Raw genomic sequence first — 19240 nt, 5'->3', positions numbered from 1 at the left:
TAGCTCCATGTCAAATCAGCAGAAAATCACCACGTTTCATTTTCCTTTGGTCTTATTACACTTTCTAACTTGAGAGGAGACAAGTTTTAAATAGGTAAATTACCGGAAATCTTAGTCACTTTTAAACATGATGTTAGCAGGCGAGATGCTAATGGTCTAATCCGATTCAATTATCTATGCTAGGCTGGAGCTAAAAATGGTATTGCCAGACTCAGAGAACGTCTGGATGAACTGGAGAAAAGTACAAATCAATTGTTTAACTGAAGGGGAGGTGGAAAATGAGTGTAATTCCCCAAATGGTGGAATATCCCTTAAAACTTCAGTCATGTAAACTATATTTGCAAGGTAGGCTAATATTTATGTATAAGGTTTCCTTTCTTACACATCTTAATTTTCTTGTCCTATGCTGACCTAGAGAGCGGTGAATGTGATGCAACTGACATGAGATGGACAATTGCGTTGTCTCCTCTGTGAGAATGGTGTCATTATGATTCAGACAGAAATGCTTTGAAGAATGACATATTCAGAAACATTTCCCTGAAAGATTAGTTCATTTTCTGGCTTTGACATGTGTATCATTTTTGATACTCTACAACCTTCAACAGTTAGGCTTAACCTGATAAGTTCCTGACTTGATACTCTGTGGATGCCAATAGGTCTTTTGCACTGTACAAAATATACCCTTTAATTTTCTTTCCTTCAGAGAATGAGACATATCACATAAAAGGTCTGTCAATTTCACTGAATGCCTTAGAGGATGGGTCTAGGCCCAGATAGCAAGAGGCTGGCGGACCACTGTCGGTCCACTGGGGGCATAGCTGGCGGTCCGCTGGCATTTTGCTCATCGGTTCTCTGGTGGGTTGCAGACAAAGACAGAGACTTTGAGGCAACACATGTTTGGTTTTAGGTTTATTTATTTAATGGTATTTCTGTCATTGATGGTACATTGTCATAACATCAGGGAAAACATAACCCGAGTGGCTACCCGCCCCCTCAACTAGACTATAACTGGACTCTGGGTTTGACCTCCAGGGTTTCCACAGTCTTGCTTTACTGATTACTGATCACCTCTCTCTGTGATCTCTCTCTCTATATATCCATCTGCCAGCACCATGAGAATGCAGCATCACTACACCTCTGTCTCTCTCTTCCACTCTGCATAGTTGGCTTATGGCTGTTTCTCTCGCCTGTGCTATTAACTCTTGCTGTCCTGCTATCTCACACTTTCTGCAAGAGGCGCTAAACATACAGGAACTCTGCTCTACTTTACTGAGAAAGGGGATGGACTTTGCTCCTAGACTTACTAATTAAAGATGCAAACACACACAGCTGTGCGGAGGCAACTGGTAGATTCCTGACGGCAGAGTAAACAAAACAAACAAACAAGTCAAGCAGTTGTAATTTAACTGTAATTTTTTTTTTTTTTTTAAATCAGGACTTCTGAAGTGAGAGCGGACGGACCCTTAAACCACTGCCAAGGCAGGCCCCAAAGGTGGACCCAAACCACTCGAAGGGAGTGAGGGGTATATGGTATGGGTAAAGTACATCAAGTAGAGGCATGAAGCAGCAGCTTTGCCCAGAGCAGTGTGTGTGTGTGTGTGTGTGTGTGTGAGAGTGTGTGTGCAATCTGTGTCTGTCTGTGTCAGTCTCCAGTTGGCACTGTGCTGTGAGGCCTTTGCAGCAGATTTAGGTCTTCTTGAAGACCTGCTTGGCAACAATACCCTCCACTCTCAGCTCCTGTTCAATGAGAAAGAAGGAAAAGGAGATGGAGAAATGAGATGGTCATTAGTTAAAACAATCTCAAATAAACATATTATTATACAGATCATACTACAGTGCTACCACAGCAGGACATGTAGGCTAAGTGACAGACATCCAGGTGCACCTCTCTAAGCATAACTAAAATGTGAAGGGAATGTCACTAGCTATATATTTAGAAGTGTGAGCGTGTCTAGCTGAACCTTCAAGTCAAGAAAGGGTTACAGTTTCGAGCTGCAGTTCCTATAATAGCCTATGGAGGGAGCTCATGTGCAGTGTATCAGATGTAATGGTGGTGCTCTTCCTCTCATCCACAAGCAGATGACTAGCATCTGTTGTTTTCATTCATAGATCACATGTAAATCCAATGATCTTTACCAGCAGGCCATAAAAATGATTGTAATGGTACTACAGCATCGTTATAGTAATGTGTTCTACTGGCACAGTAAAAAGTACATCTGCGGCCAGTTGTATCCTATACAAAACATATCTTATACATAAGACAAACGTATCCTATACATAAGACAAATACAGTATATCCTATACGTAAGACAAACATATCCTATATGTAAGACAAACGTATCCTATACATAAGACGAATATATCCTATACGTAAGACAAACGTATCCTATACATAAGACAAACGTATCCTATACATAAGACAAACGTATCCTATATATAAGACCAGGGCCAGTGGCAGTGGACCTCTCAGTAAAGCACAGATGCAGCTCTGGGTGGAAATGACATACAACTCCAAACGACAGGGTCTGTTCTCTCTCTGGGTCTGACCCGGGTCAGCAGAACGGTGGACTCCTCAGTCCCAGTCTCTGCTGAATGCTTGAGAGACATTAGCCCCTCTAGGCACTATGAATATGTTTGCTACACTTTGATTGGTAAATTTAGGACCAAAGATGGCAGAAAATTAATCTGCAAAATGAATTAATTTAGAGTTCTGCGATGTAGAATTTTGTTATATTGTTGTTTTTGTTATTTACCTTTACTGTTTTTCAAGTGTACATCACACGGCCTACCATGCAACAAAACTCATTATTTCCCCATCTAGACATTTTTCACATTCAGTGCCTACTGATGAACTCACACATCAATCCTCCAACAACACACACACACGCGCACACACTAGCACTCCCCCTCCCGGCTGTTGATAGACTCACCAGGTGTAGCTCGTCGCCCTCGATCCAGTGGGTCCAGCCTCTGCCCTCTTTCTCCCCTTTCTGCACACACACCAGCTTGTCTCCATCCCAGCTCACAGTAGTCTGGGGAGGCCAGCCAAAGACAAAGAAAGAGAGGAGAGACATTACGGACACACGTCTGTGTATGTGCTTGTCTGTGACTCTCTCTCTCTCTCTCACACACACACACACACACACCAGCTTAACTTGATCCCAACTCACAGTGGTCCGAGAAGAGTAGGCACACACACTCACACACACACACACACACACACACACACACACACACTAGGTCAGGCTTATCACCCCATTCACAATGGTCTGGAAAAGCAGGCAAAGAGGAGAAAAGATACTATGGATACAGGCCTTCACGAGTTTTTCTCTCTCGACTGAAACACACACACACACACACACTCTCCCTCACATGCAAACACACACAATTATATGTGGGCGTATGTGAGTGTGTGTGTGTCTCTCTCTCTCACTCTCTCTTTTCTCTCTTTCTTTCTAACACAGTCAGTTAAACAGACTGAAAGCGTCACTACAGGGACAGGTGCGCATGTGCGTGAGCACACACACACACACACACACACACACACACACACACACACACACACACACACACACACACACACACACACACACATGAAAGAGAAAAGACCTGCAACACAGCATTAATGAGATTCACACTTCCAATTACATGCAACAATACTGGGAACTGGGGTGGGAGTATGTGCCGCTTGGTGGTTGAATGTTGTGGTGGCGGTGATGGCAGTAGGGGTGGTGGAGCACCATGGTGTGGCGTGGCGTGTGTTGATGCTGACGCTCCAGCCTGTTTAATTAAAAAGCAAACCGCTCACTGGGCAGACTTATGAAGCCCACACTGGCGTGGTGCAAGCCATTAGCCTTGCGGGCGCCTACACATTTCACAGGCCATTTCACCACCGGGCGAACAAAGGGTGCCCTTCGCCGGGCATGCTATGTGGCATCCGTCCACATCGCCGAGGACAATACCACCCTGACAAGGTGCCATCATGAGCATGAGACGGAAAGAGGACTGATAGGCCTGTGTGTGTGTGGGGAGCCGTTAATGTAGTGTTATTACTTTAAGATGACTTAAATTAGTTTGCTGCTGCTGTTACTGTTTGGGAGGAGAGGAGGAAAGATGGCCAACTATACAGGCATTGAGAGAGATGTACATAAAGAAGGAGGGTAAGAGCACCAGTGTGTTCTGAGAGTGAGAGAGAGAGTGAGATAGAGAGGGAGTGAGAGGGAGAGAAAGAGAGAGAGAAAATAATCATGAGAAAGAGAGACACAAAGGAGGAGCCAGAGCAGTGGCAGAACAAGAGAAAGATGTCTGAATTGCACTGGTAAATTAGCTCCCTAAAAATGCTGGTTTACCTTTGAAATAATTTGTGATGACACACATATGTCAACATTTCTTTCAGTTTAAATTTCTCCTATTTCTGCTCAGGCCAAATTAAATAAGATAATAACCTTGTGTGGGACACACACACACACACACACACGTGCGCGCGCGCGCACACACACACACACACACACACAGTTGAAGACCGGGGATCGAGCTGGTACAGGGGAGAGGATGCAAGAGCTGGTACAACCCGTGCGCATAACTACATAAACTCACCGGTAGATACTCCAACCTGTGGCCATGAGTCACTCTTAAGACAGAGGCTTACACTAAGGTGAGAGTGTGCCAGTTGGTCTGTATGTAAGCAAACAGCGTTGACACTTGCAGTGTTCAAAGAATGTCCCCACTATTAATTACACGCACTAAAAATACTACTACCTGGAGTGGACGCAAAACTTGGTTGGTCCGACATCGCCTTGCGCGCACATTTCGTTTCGTTGAATAGTGAAGCGCACAGCTGTGGTGTTTGCACAAGTTAAACAAATCATTTAGTGAAGCGAATGTGAAGATGTTTACGACTACTTCCAGCAGAGTGCTGTGCGTTTGGAGGCGATGACATACCATGCATTTCCTGTCATCGATGCCACTCAAATCTTCATCAAACTCCTTGCCGACCTCGAAGTCCATATTGTAGTTCTTGAAGGTGCTGAGCGTCTTAATAATTATGTGATTGCCGTCCTGGGTGATCTCCTTGTCGGGTTTCAACAAGACGGCGATTTTCCTGATGGCAACATTAACATCTGCAGGATTTGGATAATTATACAGGAAGAAATTATTTAAATGTCAATATGACACAAACCGTTCCTGGGTTCTGGTAGCCTACTATTCTGAATATGGCAAACCTGAGATACGCCAAGTATCTAGGATAGCCTACTTCTGATGTGTACGCTATACCTTTACAATAAACAGGCCTATTACGAGTCGGACAACAACAAATTGTTACAATAAGTACATTATCGTTCTAACACTGAAATAGGCCTACACAATTCGGTTGCCTTATCCTTTTGGTCCACATGCTATGAAAAATCCACTTGGCAAAAGTAGCCTACCTAAAGTAGCCTACCCTGCGCTGTGTTTGTTGGGACATAGACCGATCAGAAACTCACCAAGACCCTTCAAGTACTCCTCGAAGTTGTCATTGACAATCATTTTCCAGTAGCCGGAGTAGTCAGCTGGCATTTTGAAAGTTAAGTGTGATTCTTTAGCCCAGTAAAAATTGAGAGTAGCGGAGGTCCGATTGCCTACGATCGAATACCGGACTGCTGTCAGACACACCTGTTTTATTCAGAACGATTTAATGCGATTATGTCCAAGTGTCCCCCCTCTTAATGTAATATGAATGGGTAACCCACGGGTCCCGCCCACCCTGCAGCATAACCACTTGTAAGCTATACATCAGTAGGTAGCCTATGGTACATGTCCGCACTTGGAACCGTGTCCTTACATCACGAGGAAGTACAACCTTTTTGCAAGCCTCAGCAGTTATTCAATTTATAAACATGGATGGACAGATTAAAAACATCTTTATCCATCTGCAGCAGAAATAACCCTTTTATTTGCTTAGACAGATTGGCAAAATGTGATGTGTATAGGCCTACATAAATAGACATAGTAGACAATATGCAATAGCCTACTGGAGATGCATTTGCTTCCAAACAGTGGTGTGTGTGTGGGCACTATAAGAGATGGTGTGAAGTAAGCAGAAATTAAAATAAATGAAACGTGAATGTCAGAGTAACACTCTGAACATCAGCCTGAAAATAAAGCAAAGAGTTGGCAAATTAGTGTGCTTCCTTTCACCATGGAACACAAGGTTTTACTAATGAAGCTATCAGTCTCCTTATCTGACAGCGAATGTGCTCAGTTTTGTCCTGGTGCCGCAGTTACACATACACAATGCCAAGAACTGCAAGAACGCAGGCTTTCCTTCCCCTGAAAAAAAAGACATTTGGCTAATTCAGAGTGATTGTGGGACAACAAAATGGAGAATGCGTTAAAGACAGAGTGAGTCAGAGATCCACTCCAGGAGGGCCCCAACAAGAGAAACTTCACAACAAAAGGGGTCCTGCGGTCCAGCAAAGAATGACAGTATAGTATCTGTGGGAATCAACACAAGACACAAGACTCTTCATTGTTTTCCTGCTGAAATTCAATCTGCTTTATTTGATTTATTCTCAAACATAGGTCATTTTCATTGTGTGAAAAAAGAAGAATATCCTTCTTTGAAGTTTCCTATTGTCTTGGTTTTGTTCAATAAACATATGACTTATTAGAAGCGTTAGCTAACACTAGGTGTTGCCTGCTGGTGTTGTGGTTTTCACTTCTCCTTCCTTGCTCCCAGTTATTTTTCATTTTTCAATTCTAAGCTAAAACAGCCAAGAGTCGTTGACTTGACTGGTTCTGTAATTTCACACAGAATGGGAAAAACTGAATGCTTAGTAACTCTGTATGCAGCTGACTTTCTGGCCCATAGGCACAATGAGCATCACTCCCATCTCTATGTGTCCATGCTGATGAGCTTATGGTCTGTTGACAATGGCCATGAACAGCAAGTGTGCTTTAACATACAAATGTAGCTTTCCAGTCTTCACATACAAATTAATCCTTTCAGTCTGTTTTGTGATGTGATCGGAAGACAGAATGGGGTCCTGGAATCACATTCAGTCTCGGCTTTCCAGACTTTTCTCTAATCTGTTATTATACAGTCAGTGAGATCAGTCCAGGAGTCCCTGTTTGGTGAGCGGGCGCAGCTTGATGCCCTTGTTCTTCAGCTCAGTCTTGTGCGTGTAAAGGCCGTGTGCATGGATGTACTCGATGACGTCGTCGGGCAGCAGGTACTTGACACTGAGGCCCCGGCGGAGCGCGCGGCGCACCTCGGTGGCGCTGGTCTCGTTGCGCACCCACTCGCGCACCATGAAGATGTTGGCGCGGTGCCGGGAGAGCAGGTCCGACTCGTGCACGGCCTGGTCCGGCTGCTGGCGCCCGCGGCTCACGCACACCAGGCCGAAGCGGCCCACCACCTCCTCCACGTGCTCGTCACGCCACAGGCCCGGCACGTGGAACGTGTCCAGGAAATCGGCACCACAGAGGAGCTTGAGCTGAGGTTTACCTGGCGGAAGGAGGAGGGGAGCACATGAGGCAGGAGATGGGGAAGATGGGGGCAGTTACAATGGTGAACAGGGAATATGGGTATAAGTCAGACCATAAATAATAGGGGGACTATGGGGGTGTCTTGGTGGGTGGGGATTGAAAGGCAGTAAATATTGGAGATGAATTGTTATAAGGTTGAACGTATTGGACATGAACCTAATGTATAGGGCTACTGAGTGACAAGTGTAAGCACAAATAACAGGAGTAGAGCTAGACCAAAGGTACATGGGTTGCTAAAAGTCTTTGTCACCATTTTTTAAAGTGACCATAATCATTTCTTATAATCATTAGAATCACATCTGAAAAAAGACAATTGAATAAAACTAACAGAAATGCCATACTCCCACTATTTGTGTGTATGGTTGGCACTGTAAAAGTGCGATGTTGCCTTGAGTCAGATAAAGACAACACTCTAATATTCCAACATGTAACTCTGTGTCATGCATGGTCCATACATGGTCAATTATATGATCATTTTGTTAGTGATTGATACAGTTCGATAATTTAACATGAGGGCTGCATACAAGGATTGATGTTACTCCAAACGTAGTGATACCAGAAAAGAAGAAAAAGTTGAGTGACTAAGTTCTAATTCTGGCACAGCAGTCTGAAAGTTTGACAGGACTATGAATAAAACCCAGTCTCATCTTACCTCTCTTTATGCACCAAGAGACACGTATTATTATTTCTAGCGAGGACTGTTTTGGACACCAATATATTTTTTTCTCTGATCTGTCTGTTTACTTCTTCCACAATTTGACTGGTCACACCCAGTAGCGAGAAATTGTGAGTGGTGACAGGTTGCACTTCAGTGACTTCAACCTTATGATTGCTGCCTCTGGTCCAAGCCAAGAATGCATTATTGCAAAGGCATTCAGATATATTAAATGTCAAAGCCTTTGTCTGCCTGGCAGTCCAGCTTATACAAGTCATAATGACGCAAGTCAGTAAGCCGCAATACATATTTAGCTGAGAGCTGTACATTTGTCAGCGGTTGTTATTTTGAGGGTGACTGTGAGGCTTGGTTGAACAGATTTGTGTGAGTACTTGTGGTGTGTGTGTATGAGAAAGAGAAAGTGTATTAGCAAGTGTGAGCAAATGTCTGCCTATGCAGTTTTGTTATCATATGTGTGTCTACGTGTATTCAAATGAGTGTGTTTGTTTACAGTATGTGTGTCTAGTCTACTATACGCGTGTGAGTGCGTGTGCTTGTTTATGTGTGCATGTGTGTGTGTGTACTCATGTAAACTCTGTGAGGCCATGGCTATGTATGAAGGCTCCTCTTTATTGGAGTGGATGCCACTGACACAGAGCTAGCCTGTGAACTTTGACCTTCACAGTAATGCTCCTTCATATGGAAGCTTAGGGTAATTAAACATACACTTTAAGCACCAACACACTTCATGGGATTGTCCAAATCCCCTCTATCTATACCACAGAGAGCACTATGGAAAGAAAGGAGAATTCACTGTTTTCCACAGCCTGAATAATGACTCATTTGTAGATCCCGTGGTGCAATTAGTACACTATCATTCATCTTTAAAAACAAATCGTGTTTACACAAACAATGAACTGCGCAAAAACAGACACGGCCCAAATAAATGAAAAAACACAAGCTCATTCTTGTCAAGTCCCTGTAATTAATGCAAATAGACTGAATTAAACATGGGCCTTTTCTAAGTGCAAGTGATAGTCTCTAATTGCTTAATAATAGTGTGAAAAAAGAAATCTAAAAATGGAAATGTTCACTATTGCCATGAGAGACCATGAGGAATGGGCCTTTGCATAATGTACCATTTCACACACACACACACACACACACACACACTGCATAATGTGCAATTTCACATACACACACCCCTCGCTATGCTCATTCTCATTGTCGCTCTTCATCATTCTGGACAATGAATGGTAAGTGTGTCTATATAGGGAATGCATTTTTAGCACACAAACTGGAGGCCAAAAAACAACAACAAATCAACAGAAAACCTGCGGAGCTGTAACGTAGGTTGGGTGCACATAGATGTGAGGCTGGGTGCATATGAACATGTGCATGTGGTGATATGTGTGTGTGTGTGTGTGTGTGTGTGTGTGTGCTTGTCGGAGTGAGGGTGGGGGGTGTAAGGGGATGTTTTGGTCTTTTATAATTGCTGAAAATCCTGTCATTCCTGTAATTTATGACTGTGTGGTCATTACAGGCTTCCTTATCTAATTCCAGATCCTTTCACAGTTATCAGTTCTTGTTTTACCGAGGCTGTGAGGGAGGGAGATAAAGCAGACAGGCAAAAGTGCCAGAGAGATTTAAAGACAATTAAGATAAAACAGAGATATCAGAGACAGAGACATGTCCTTTGGTATGATGGAGGACACTATTCGTCCACTGATTATGAAGATGTATGTGACCAAAACATTATATGACAAAAAATAAAACCCCAGATACATATAAAAATGTATGCATTCTTACACAAAGCTGATTCCTGAGGCGCGTTGTTAAGTGCTTCTATCCTGCGCTGGTACTGTTTGGCGATCTGCCCATAATGGTACCTGGGGGGAGAGAAACGTAGAAGAGGTGGTGAAAGAGACAGAGAGTGCGAAAGAGAGAAAGAGATGGAGGGAGGGAGAGTGGGGTGGGAGAGATTGAGTGAAAGAAAGAGAGAGGGAGAAAAAAAGAGGGAGAGGTAAGGATCAGTAATGAGAGGAGATCAATGAGTCTACTGTTGGGAGTAATCCTCTTCTGGAAGCTTTGTGCACATATTCAGTTTAGTTGATCCGGCTGGGGAGACAGCCTCCACTCGGCCTGGCAAACATATGCACACAACACACACACGCACAAACTTTCTCTTGTCCTACCCCTACCTCTCTCTCACACACTCTTGCTTTCTGTTTCTCTCTGTGTTTTTCACTGATTCTCATTCTGCATGTCTCTTTCTCTCTCTTTTCTTCCATTTCTCTCTCCTCTTTTCACAGACAACAGGCTACCTTATGAGTTAATCTGTTGGGTTCTTACACAAACCCCAGCTTAAGACGAGAGCTTCCCTCAAGGAGATTACTGGGCAGTAGAGAGCAGAGCAGGGGAGAGCAGAGAAGAGGACAAGGAGAGGCTTGTGTGTGTGTGGGGGGGACCTTTAGCCAAGCTGTGTGTGTGTGTGTATGCGTGTGTTTGTACCATGTTTATTACAGGACCCGAAGCACAATATACTGCATGTTCCACATACATGTGATGTGTTTTTGCATGTGACTGCCAATGAAGAGTTTGTATTTACATTATGGCATCGATGATCTGCTTTGCAAAATGTACAGGGGTAAACTGTCTCATTTTTGATGAGATGCACTCATATTAATGGGACAAAAATGTTGATGTAGTCAAGTTATGACTATGTGTGAAAGAATGAGTTTGTATACCTGTGTGTGTGTGTGTGTGTATAAGATGAGTGTGTGTTAGTGCCCGTGTGTGTGTGGTAAGGCTGTGGCAATGAACTCCCCAGGGTCTGATTTCTGTTCAATATGTGACACGGGTGAACCCCTCAAACTGCAAATGTGTAGCTAATACAATCAGGCAGCCTCATCCATGCTGACCCGTGCCGAGACAAATCCCTGGCAGCCCTCCAGGGTGGCGCAACTCCTCCACAACTACTGGCCCTTTTTCTCCTGACCCACACAGGTCTGCCAGCTGAATATCAATAGCCATTGTCTTGGCATTGAGAGCAGTTGGCATTGCAGGGAGTAAGGGTGCGGGGGTGATGCCGATCACTCCTAGCGGGCCTCTTTCAGTCCCTCTGAATGCTGAGAGCTTTCTCAACAATCTCATACACACAGGCACAGCGGTGCGTCATTGGCACTAGTGTGTGAACTGAGGGAGACGGGCTTTGGGCTGCCTGGTGTGCATTGGACAGCACTGCCGTCTTGGTTCAGGACAGGAGGAACTTGGGTGTCCTGGGATACACTGCTACCACAGGATTCCAATGGAGCCCCGTTTCTATGACGATGGACAACAAAGCTGTAGATTACTAAAGGCAAAAAAAAAAAAAAACACAAAAGGGGACCAAATGAGGCTCTCACAGTGGACCACCATCAAGAGCTGGACTGTAGGAATACCTGAACAAACCACTTGAACACCACTCTGAGGAATGGGTCATTATCAACTTTGAGAGCCGGACACAAGGTAGCCAAAAGGAGCAGAGGCACTCATTGATTCTTCTTCTGGTACAATGACACATCTCAGAGTCATTTCGTACTAACTCTTCTCTGTCATTTTATACTGCCGTTACATTATCGACTTTTATGTGTCGTGGTCTGAAATGCAGCATGGGAAAATGAGGTCTCTGCTTGCAGCTGCTATTGTGGACGTCTGTCATGCTAGTTTGTACTTTCATGTGGTAGTCTAAGTATAATGACTGTGTTGTAATGGCAAAGTAGTGCCAGTGGCGGCACTACTTTCAACTTTGCCATTTGAACTCGCATAAAACTGCTCAGCTGACTAAGGGTATCATAGCAACACAAGATCCCCGAGCAGGTCCTTTAACTCATTCTCTCTCTCTCTCTCTCTCTCTCTCTCTCTCTCTCTACCTCACACACATCCTTCTCAAATGTTCTCCGCTGAGTGCCAAGCCAATGAATCAGTCAATTAATCCGTTTCTCAGTGGCTACACACTGCATTTACAGGTGTCTAACTTCCTAAAAGCACTTTAAAGCAACTCAGCTTTAAAGACTCCACGCAGAGAGGAGCATGGGCAGCAGGCTGAAAGCGAGAAATAGAAGAGATGTGTCTTTATTTAAAAAGGCCCCTCCACATCTTGGGAGTAAATCAGAGTCCCGTGGGACTACGCTTGGGAGATAGCGGCTGTCAAAGTTTGGCAGCAGTCTTAATGTCTCCACTAAAGAGCGTGCCCCAAGGGGAGCTAGCAGAGACAAGGGTAAACTAGACAAGGCAGAAGAGAAAGGGAAAAAAAAACAGTATGTAGTCAGGCTGAGGATGAAAACACATTAGAATAGAGAGGGTACATCTCTGGCTATTATTCACTGCTCCTGTCACAGAGAGAAAGAGAGAGCAGAGTTGCATTCAAATGACCCAGAATGAGTAATAAATCTACCTTATCTGTGCGATAGGCACCAGACCAGCTCACTGGACCTGATTAAATCAGAATATGAGTCAAACGTCATAAGAACCTGACCCTAATATGACCAGGTACTACAGACATGGCAGTGCTTGGCCGATCGATAACAGCCTAGCATTTATGGCTAGTCTTGCAGCTATAGTCTTTTTACACAGCTCACAAGCACTCCGGATTTATTATTTAGCTATTAGTGCTGGGAGTCTATCAGCACTGTTCAACACAGTCTGCTTATTCAGAGTCTTAGAAATGCTGACAGCTGACACCTTTCTGAAATACCAAAGACAACTGGCTTTACAGTCTGATAGCTTTTATAGAAATCAATATTTTTTATAAATGGAGTGATTCAGCAGCTAAAACCAAAGCCAATTAGATAACTTTCAAAAAGACTGGACACTCTTCTTGAGCTTAAGTTATTCTATTTTTCTATGTTTGGCTAAAGAGAATACAGTTTCTAGTAGGGACAGTAAGAGTGATGGGTGAATGGTTCTTTCAAGGTTGAGTCAGTGATTCTGCTGATATTATATTTTAACTGTCAAAGAGTATGCACTTCTCATCTGTCTTCCTGAGTGGTTGTAAGTCATTATGGCTTGGTTTCCCATTTACAGAGCTACTGTGAGGAATGATCTCTCTGCATCTGACAAAAAAGTGTACTGGACTAAAATAGTGGACAGCACCTTGAGTCCTGTACTTGTGTGAAATGTTGTGAGTGCACACCTCATAGTAACGACTGTCTCCGTCCAGTCAGGCTGCTGACTCTCCCAGTCACCCACGGATACCCAGTCAGAAGTTTGCAGGGCCACCTTTGCCATGGAAACGCGGTGCTTTGCAGAAACAAGGCCCTGTTTGCCATATCCGTCACCCACTGGGGATACGATCCCACCCACCACCTGGTACTGCCCTACAAACAGGAGCAGCATTCAGAGAAAGAGAGAAAAGAGAGAGGATAAGTCCATGTCGCTATGTGGGTCATGTCTATGTAACATGGTAAAAGTATTTTAATTTCTGTAAGCTAGTTTCTTTTGTCAATAGTAAATTATATATATTGTTGAATTGGTGCAATATTGTTGACATTTACTATGTAGCATCATGGGGATTTTTTTTATTAATTTATTTTCTGGTTATTTCAGGGAATGTTTTGCCATTCACATATTTCTGATCCTTACATGTAATAAACTATATTGGACGCAAACAGTCAAGATGCAGAGGAATACTGAAAACAGTTTGACATTTTCAATCCAAGCTCCACCATTCTGCTTAAGTGAACCTTATACAACATCTCAGCAAAGGAAGCTGAGAAACTGCTGAGAACATACAGAAATAGAGACTCTACATTATATTATGTTACGTATCCCTAATACATACTGTACCATGTACTTAGCCTATACAATGGGCTTGTTATTTATGGGTGGGATTAATTGCAAGTGTTGGAGTTGGTTATGTATACTTGAGAGGTATATAGTGTTATTATATATTTAACTACCCACACTTAATTATTCCAGTTTGGTGCTATATTTTATCATAATTGTGAAACAATCTATAGGAAACACTGCTGTTACAAAGTTTATTTCCTAACTGAAATATACTCGGGTCCCCTGTCTCCAACTAGGCCTGACTAGATGTGCTTGGTGTGCCTTTACAGGATAATTGGGTTATTGTTTGTGGACCCACCAGTTAGGTGCATGTGATCCCGGGCCAGCTCGAACAGCCGCATGTGCTGGTTGGTGATGGGGTTGAAGGACCCGCAAGCCAGGAGTACGAGAGGGATGCGGGCAGCCATCTCAGTGCCTGATCACTATGTGCCTCTCCTCAGAGAGAATCTGTAAAGAGTTGAGAGAGCAAAGAACTAAGCAGAGAGTGCCTCAGGCCATGCACTGATTAAGCTCAACATTATGCACCCACATATACTGCACATCAGAATAATTTCAAACCGCCATCGCCAAGGTGAGGGAGTGTTAAAATCCATGAAGGTCACACTGTTTTTGGTTAACGCAGAGATTCAATACGAGGTGGTTTGCTGTCCAAATGGTGGTAGAAATACATTTATGCATTGCTTTTTAGGGAAACAAGATGCACGCTCTGGGAAACCAGGATCTAGCCGTAATGAGAGCACTACCTTGTTAGTGAAGTGACCCTGTGATAAGAAAAATGGTGACTTGGAGAAAGGATTACCTGACCTAATACTCATAAGGTTGTTGGTGACCTGATATTAGGGGTTATGAATGGGCCTGCATTGTGCTGAATGGAAATCCGCTGACAGGGTAGATTTTGCGTGTGATTTAAGAAGGACTATGGGAAACTCATTTAAGGGGCACACAAGATGTTTCTATATCTGGGATTTGATTTGGGTGGTGGGGGTTGGGCAGAGCACATGCAAAGGGATATATTTGAAAAGTATTTCAGATATGTATTTATCTATTAATTTTTCCCTGCTAGGGAATTATCTACTAATAAAAACATTTTATTATTAGGGGCCCCTCAAGACTTACTTTCAGCATAACCCAGGCTAGGCTTATATTATGCTGAAACAATGAATCAATGAATTTACAAACATCGACTCGTTTTTTTATTGAATGGATACAAAAATCTGTGTGGAATGAGGTGAAATGTTAATGAAGAAAAACATTTTTTTAAATTATAGAAAGTCAATATAAAACATCTTGATGACTGGCACAGACCAGCCGACAGCAAGTGCATCAGACAGTGCTTCAATCTTGTAGACAGAAATACGCAACGTTCGTCCCAATTTCCGTGAGTTGAAATAAAACATGATTGAAGACCTCTTTTACACAAAGCACTTCATTCACAAATTTGGTATAGGCCTAAACATTAGTGAGCACATCAGGTTCACATTTACCATGGCCAACAGCTCTGAAATTCTGCCATCAGCATGCCACCTAATTGCATAATGCCTTAAAGGTGCAGTCAGCGATCATACACAATTTCAAGCCCATAACATTTTTTGGCACATTCAGCAAACATCTTCTCACGATCTATTAGCTGCCTATCCTGTGAGTACACAACAAAAAAAAATCCAGTGTGTGGGGCAGCCTGTCCCCCAAACTAAAATTGTGTGGAGCCTCTCTGGAAATACTGAAGGGATGGGTGAGCTCCCTCTCAGGTGTGTTTTATTAGGTCATTTGGAACAAGTGTCTATAAAGGAATTTAAGTATAAACATAAACAAACGCGACGTCATGTACACTGACTGTTCTTAACCTTGTGACATCAGTGGTGTGCTGTATAAAACACGTGTTGCCTTTTGTCGTGACCAGCTCAAAATTATGCTTTTAGGTCAACATCTTTTGATAGGCTACAACTGAAAGGTGGACGTAGCCTATTGTTGGCAGAGGTCAAGTGCTTACTAACATTTTAGCAAATTAGCGAAACTGCACATTTGAGAGAAATAATGCTTTAATGTGCATAGCACAAATCTTACATATTTCAGTTAATGAAAAATGGGGGCAGGGCAAGGGCAAGTGCGTGTGACCATAAACAAAAAAATGCTTTCAAGTAATCTGCTATTGCTAGATTTATATCATACTACGAGTTTCTAGTTAGTTCGGGCGTTAACGTTACAACCTGCACTTGTTGTAGCCTACATGCAGCCTCCTACAAGCGACACTGCACATCAACGTGTTTCATAGACCATGCACAATGGAAGAATTTTAAAAACACAGTCAGTCAACCTCAGTCACGACTGACTGGCAACTTTGCTAACGTTAGCGAGGTAACTACCTTGAGTACTATGCAAGCAGCCTAGCCTACGTCAATGTGTAATTGCGGCATTTCCAGAATTTATATGTTGTACAGATGTATACGATTATTTTCGATCAGAAAAGCGTTGCTATCCTTAGAAGATTGTTATTGAAATAACGTTTACCTTTTCGAGGCTTTGCATAAAGTGCATGTGTTACACTTTAAGTGTTCCCCGGCCGGAACGTCAGACTGCCCGATTGCACCTAGAACATGATACAACAGTGCATACCAGTGGCGAGTTGTATTTAAAAAGTCTGCCAAACAAACTGTAACAAAGATTATTCGTTCAGCTTTGAATGAATTTTTAGAAAGTGAGCGAATATAACCTTGGGGTTAATTTGATATTTGAAAGTGAAGGAACAAGTTTCAAGTGTGTTCTTAATGAAGAGATAAGTACCGGTATGTGCCCCGAAACGTCCTCTCAGTGAATTAATGCAATCAGATCGTATTTACATTTTTATCTATCTTGCCTGTCTCACTTGACCCCGCTCTCACGCCTTTGGCTTAAAGGACTCACTTGCCGCAGTACTGAATGCTAGTTTCATAATAGGCTATAGCCTGTTCTATATAATAGGCCTGTTCTAGCCTAGTTAAAATGGTGTTAGGCTATGTTGTTTTGTTGTTGTTGCAGACTGGAGGCAGTTGTTGTTTTGTTGTTTTGTTGTTGTTGCAGACTGACGTTGATGCATCTGTACACTAAACTAATAGGCTACATAAGTGGCTTGTACATTGTGAATGTAGACCTGCCTCTCCTACAGCAGTCTCCTTAATCTTCCCCTCTTATATTAGTCCTTCATGCATTATGCATTAGCTCTTTAACATAAATATGCAACCTGAGACAAGGGGAGAAAGCTTTTTCTGATCACCCTTCAAGGAGGACGACTTTCTGTTACCCTTCAAAGACACATTCTGAGAAGGGTGTCTTAAATGGAAATTTGATGATCTCCATCATGTTTTTTCTTTTTTGGGGAAGACTGTGATCGGGGGGGGTAGGTTCTGATTTTTCCGAGAGTCTCCAGTTTCTCACAACACCCTTGCCTGTGATTGTAGGTTGACGGTGGAGGAAAAGGCACAGGGTCACCTTCAGGCATAGGCCCTGGTGATCCCATCATGTCCCACCACACACACACCTCATGTTCACAGGCAAGGACAGCAGTTCGATTTTGTGGGATCAGGTTATCAAATCTCCTTGAATATGGGAAGGATGAGGTTTTCACCCCTGCACTGTCCTGCTGCCTCGCTGCTCACTGTAATAGAGCACAGAGGGCAAACATTTTTTCCAGATGGATATAATGTTCCCTGGAAAGCTTAGTTGGTGAGAGCTTACCTTTGGGATCTGTGGGATGGGTCTGTTGAGGCTATTATTTTGTGTGTGTGGTGGTGGTTTCTGGTACTCTGGATACCCCTTTTGCTGATTGGCTGAAGAAGTTTTGTCATAGATAGATAGATACATAGATAGATAGATAGATAGATAGATAGATACTTTATTGATCCCCAAGGGGAAATTCAAGGTCTCAGTAGCATACAGACATCACAAAAAACACAAGTAAGCAATAAGTACAGTAGAAGATAAAGAATATACTAAAATACAAATTATACTAAAAGACACTAAATCTAAATCATGGTTGGACGGACAGGCTTGCCCCACTTTGTTTCTAGTTCACAGATCCAGGGCTATGTACAAAGACAAACATTTTTTTTTAAACAGTTTTAACACGGAATTGGTCAGTTTGGGTCATGAAGAGATAAATTTACTGGATGTGAGTGTTATACAGTGTGTTAGAAATACTGTATCTTAGGACCACTGACGGTTATTGCTCACAAGGAGATAATTCTCGTAATAGACTCATTTCAAAATTTGTATTACTTTCACATAGCCAGGATGCTTGTCTTGGGCAAATGGAAAAATACATTGCTTTCAAGGTAGGCTTTCTGTTGAGATGAAGAGTGTTTTTTTGGTGTTGAAAGCCTTGCAGATTTGACTCTTGCAAAATCATCAGTTATTTAAGTTATGTGTTATAGCAGCAATTTCGGATATAAAGTCTAGGCCTACTTCATTTTATTGAGAATGAACAGCAGCTGTATTTGTCCTTGCTTTGAAATAGGCCTAGTTTGAATTTCATAACTTGATACACATTCCTGAAAATATGAAATGACTCCATGGTTCCCTCCTCTGGAGAATCAAGAGTACTGCCAGAAGGTGTGGGTGCTCTCCGTGGTCCTGATTCCACCAAAGACAGGTACGCCGAGTAGCCGAATGATACATGCAGCGCTTGAAAAATGCCCACTTTATGAAAGAATTATAAGAAATGTCATGAGACAGAACTCACATTCTGGAAAATAAAAGGCTTAGTCTTGCTATAGAAGACCATTGACTTCATTTGAACAGATTGCCTTCATGAGATTTTAAATAGAATTTGAATTAATAATTCATAAACCACCATTATGGCTAAAGGGACAGCTAAGATTAATTCTTGTCTCCGTCTCTTGAAAGTTACAGAATACGGTTAGACCACTGCAAGAGACGCTGGGGCTGTAGAAGGCCAACGTCTGATTGATTACAATACTCTTTTTAAAAGTGATTTTTTTTTATAACTTGCCATGACCCGGACAGTGGCATTTATTTAGACCGGCCTACTTGGGATCTGCAATATTTAGCATGACTATCTTGCGATAGCAATGCGATTAGACTTCAGATAATAGCCTACATATCATGCATAGCTTTAGCTTGCTTGGTAACGTTTTGGGTAACCTGTCGCAGTTTGCAACGCTCTTATACCATCGCACTAGGCCCGACGAGTGAGAGGAGAGATTGTCGACCACAGAGCAAACTGAGCGCATC

The 19240-nt window shown here is 42.8% G+C and overlaps 2 protein-coding genes across 2 annotated transcripts; both read right to left on the bottom strand.

Annotated features, from left to right (window-relative positions):
- Positions 1-896: 896 nt before the first annotated feature.
- On the bottom strand, positions 897-5657 carry rbp1.1 (retinol binding protein 1, cellular, tandem duplicate 1). Its single transcript, XM_048251426.1, has 4 exons — positions 5487-5657; positions 4942-5120; positions 2931-3032; positions 897-1737 (listed from the first exon to the last, which is right to left on the bottom strand). The coding sequence occupies exons 1-4, from the start codon at positions 5557-5559 to the stop codon at positions 1687-1689; spliced, it is 405 nt and encodes a 134-aa protein (XP_048107383.1). The 5' UTR covers positions 5560-5657; the 3' UTR covers positions 897-1686.
- Positions 5658-6523: 866 nt separating this feature from the next.
- On the bottom strand, positions 6524-16608 carry nmnat3 (nicotinamide nucleotide adenylyltransferase 3). The gene is made up of 5 exons (XM_048251403.1): positions 16523-16608; positions 14313-14461; positions 13359-13542; positions 9995-10074; positions 6524-7489 (listed from the first exon to the last, which is right to left on the bottom strand). Exons 2-5 carry the CDS (start codon positions 14419-14421, stop codon positions 7095-7097), a joined length of 768 nt encoding a protein of 255 aa, XP_048107360.1. The 5' UTR covers positions 14422-14461; positions 16523-16608; the 3' UTR covers positions 6524-7094.
- Between the last annotated feature and the right edge of the window lie 2632 nt (positions 16609-19240).

Source organism: Alosa alosa, chromosome 1 (assembly GCF_017589495.1).
Source record: "Alosa alosa isolate M-15738 ecotype Scorff River chromosome 1, AALO_Geno_1.1, whole genome shotgun sequence".
Classification (NCBI taxonomy): Eukaryota; Metazoa; Chordata; class Actinopteri; order Clupeiformes; family Clupeidae; genus Alosa; species Alosa alosa.
This window is presented reverse-complemented; position numbering and strand designations above follow the sequence as displayed.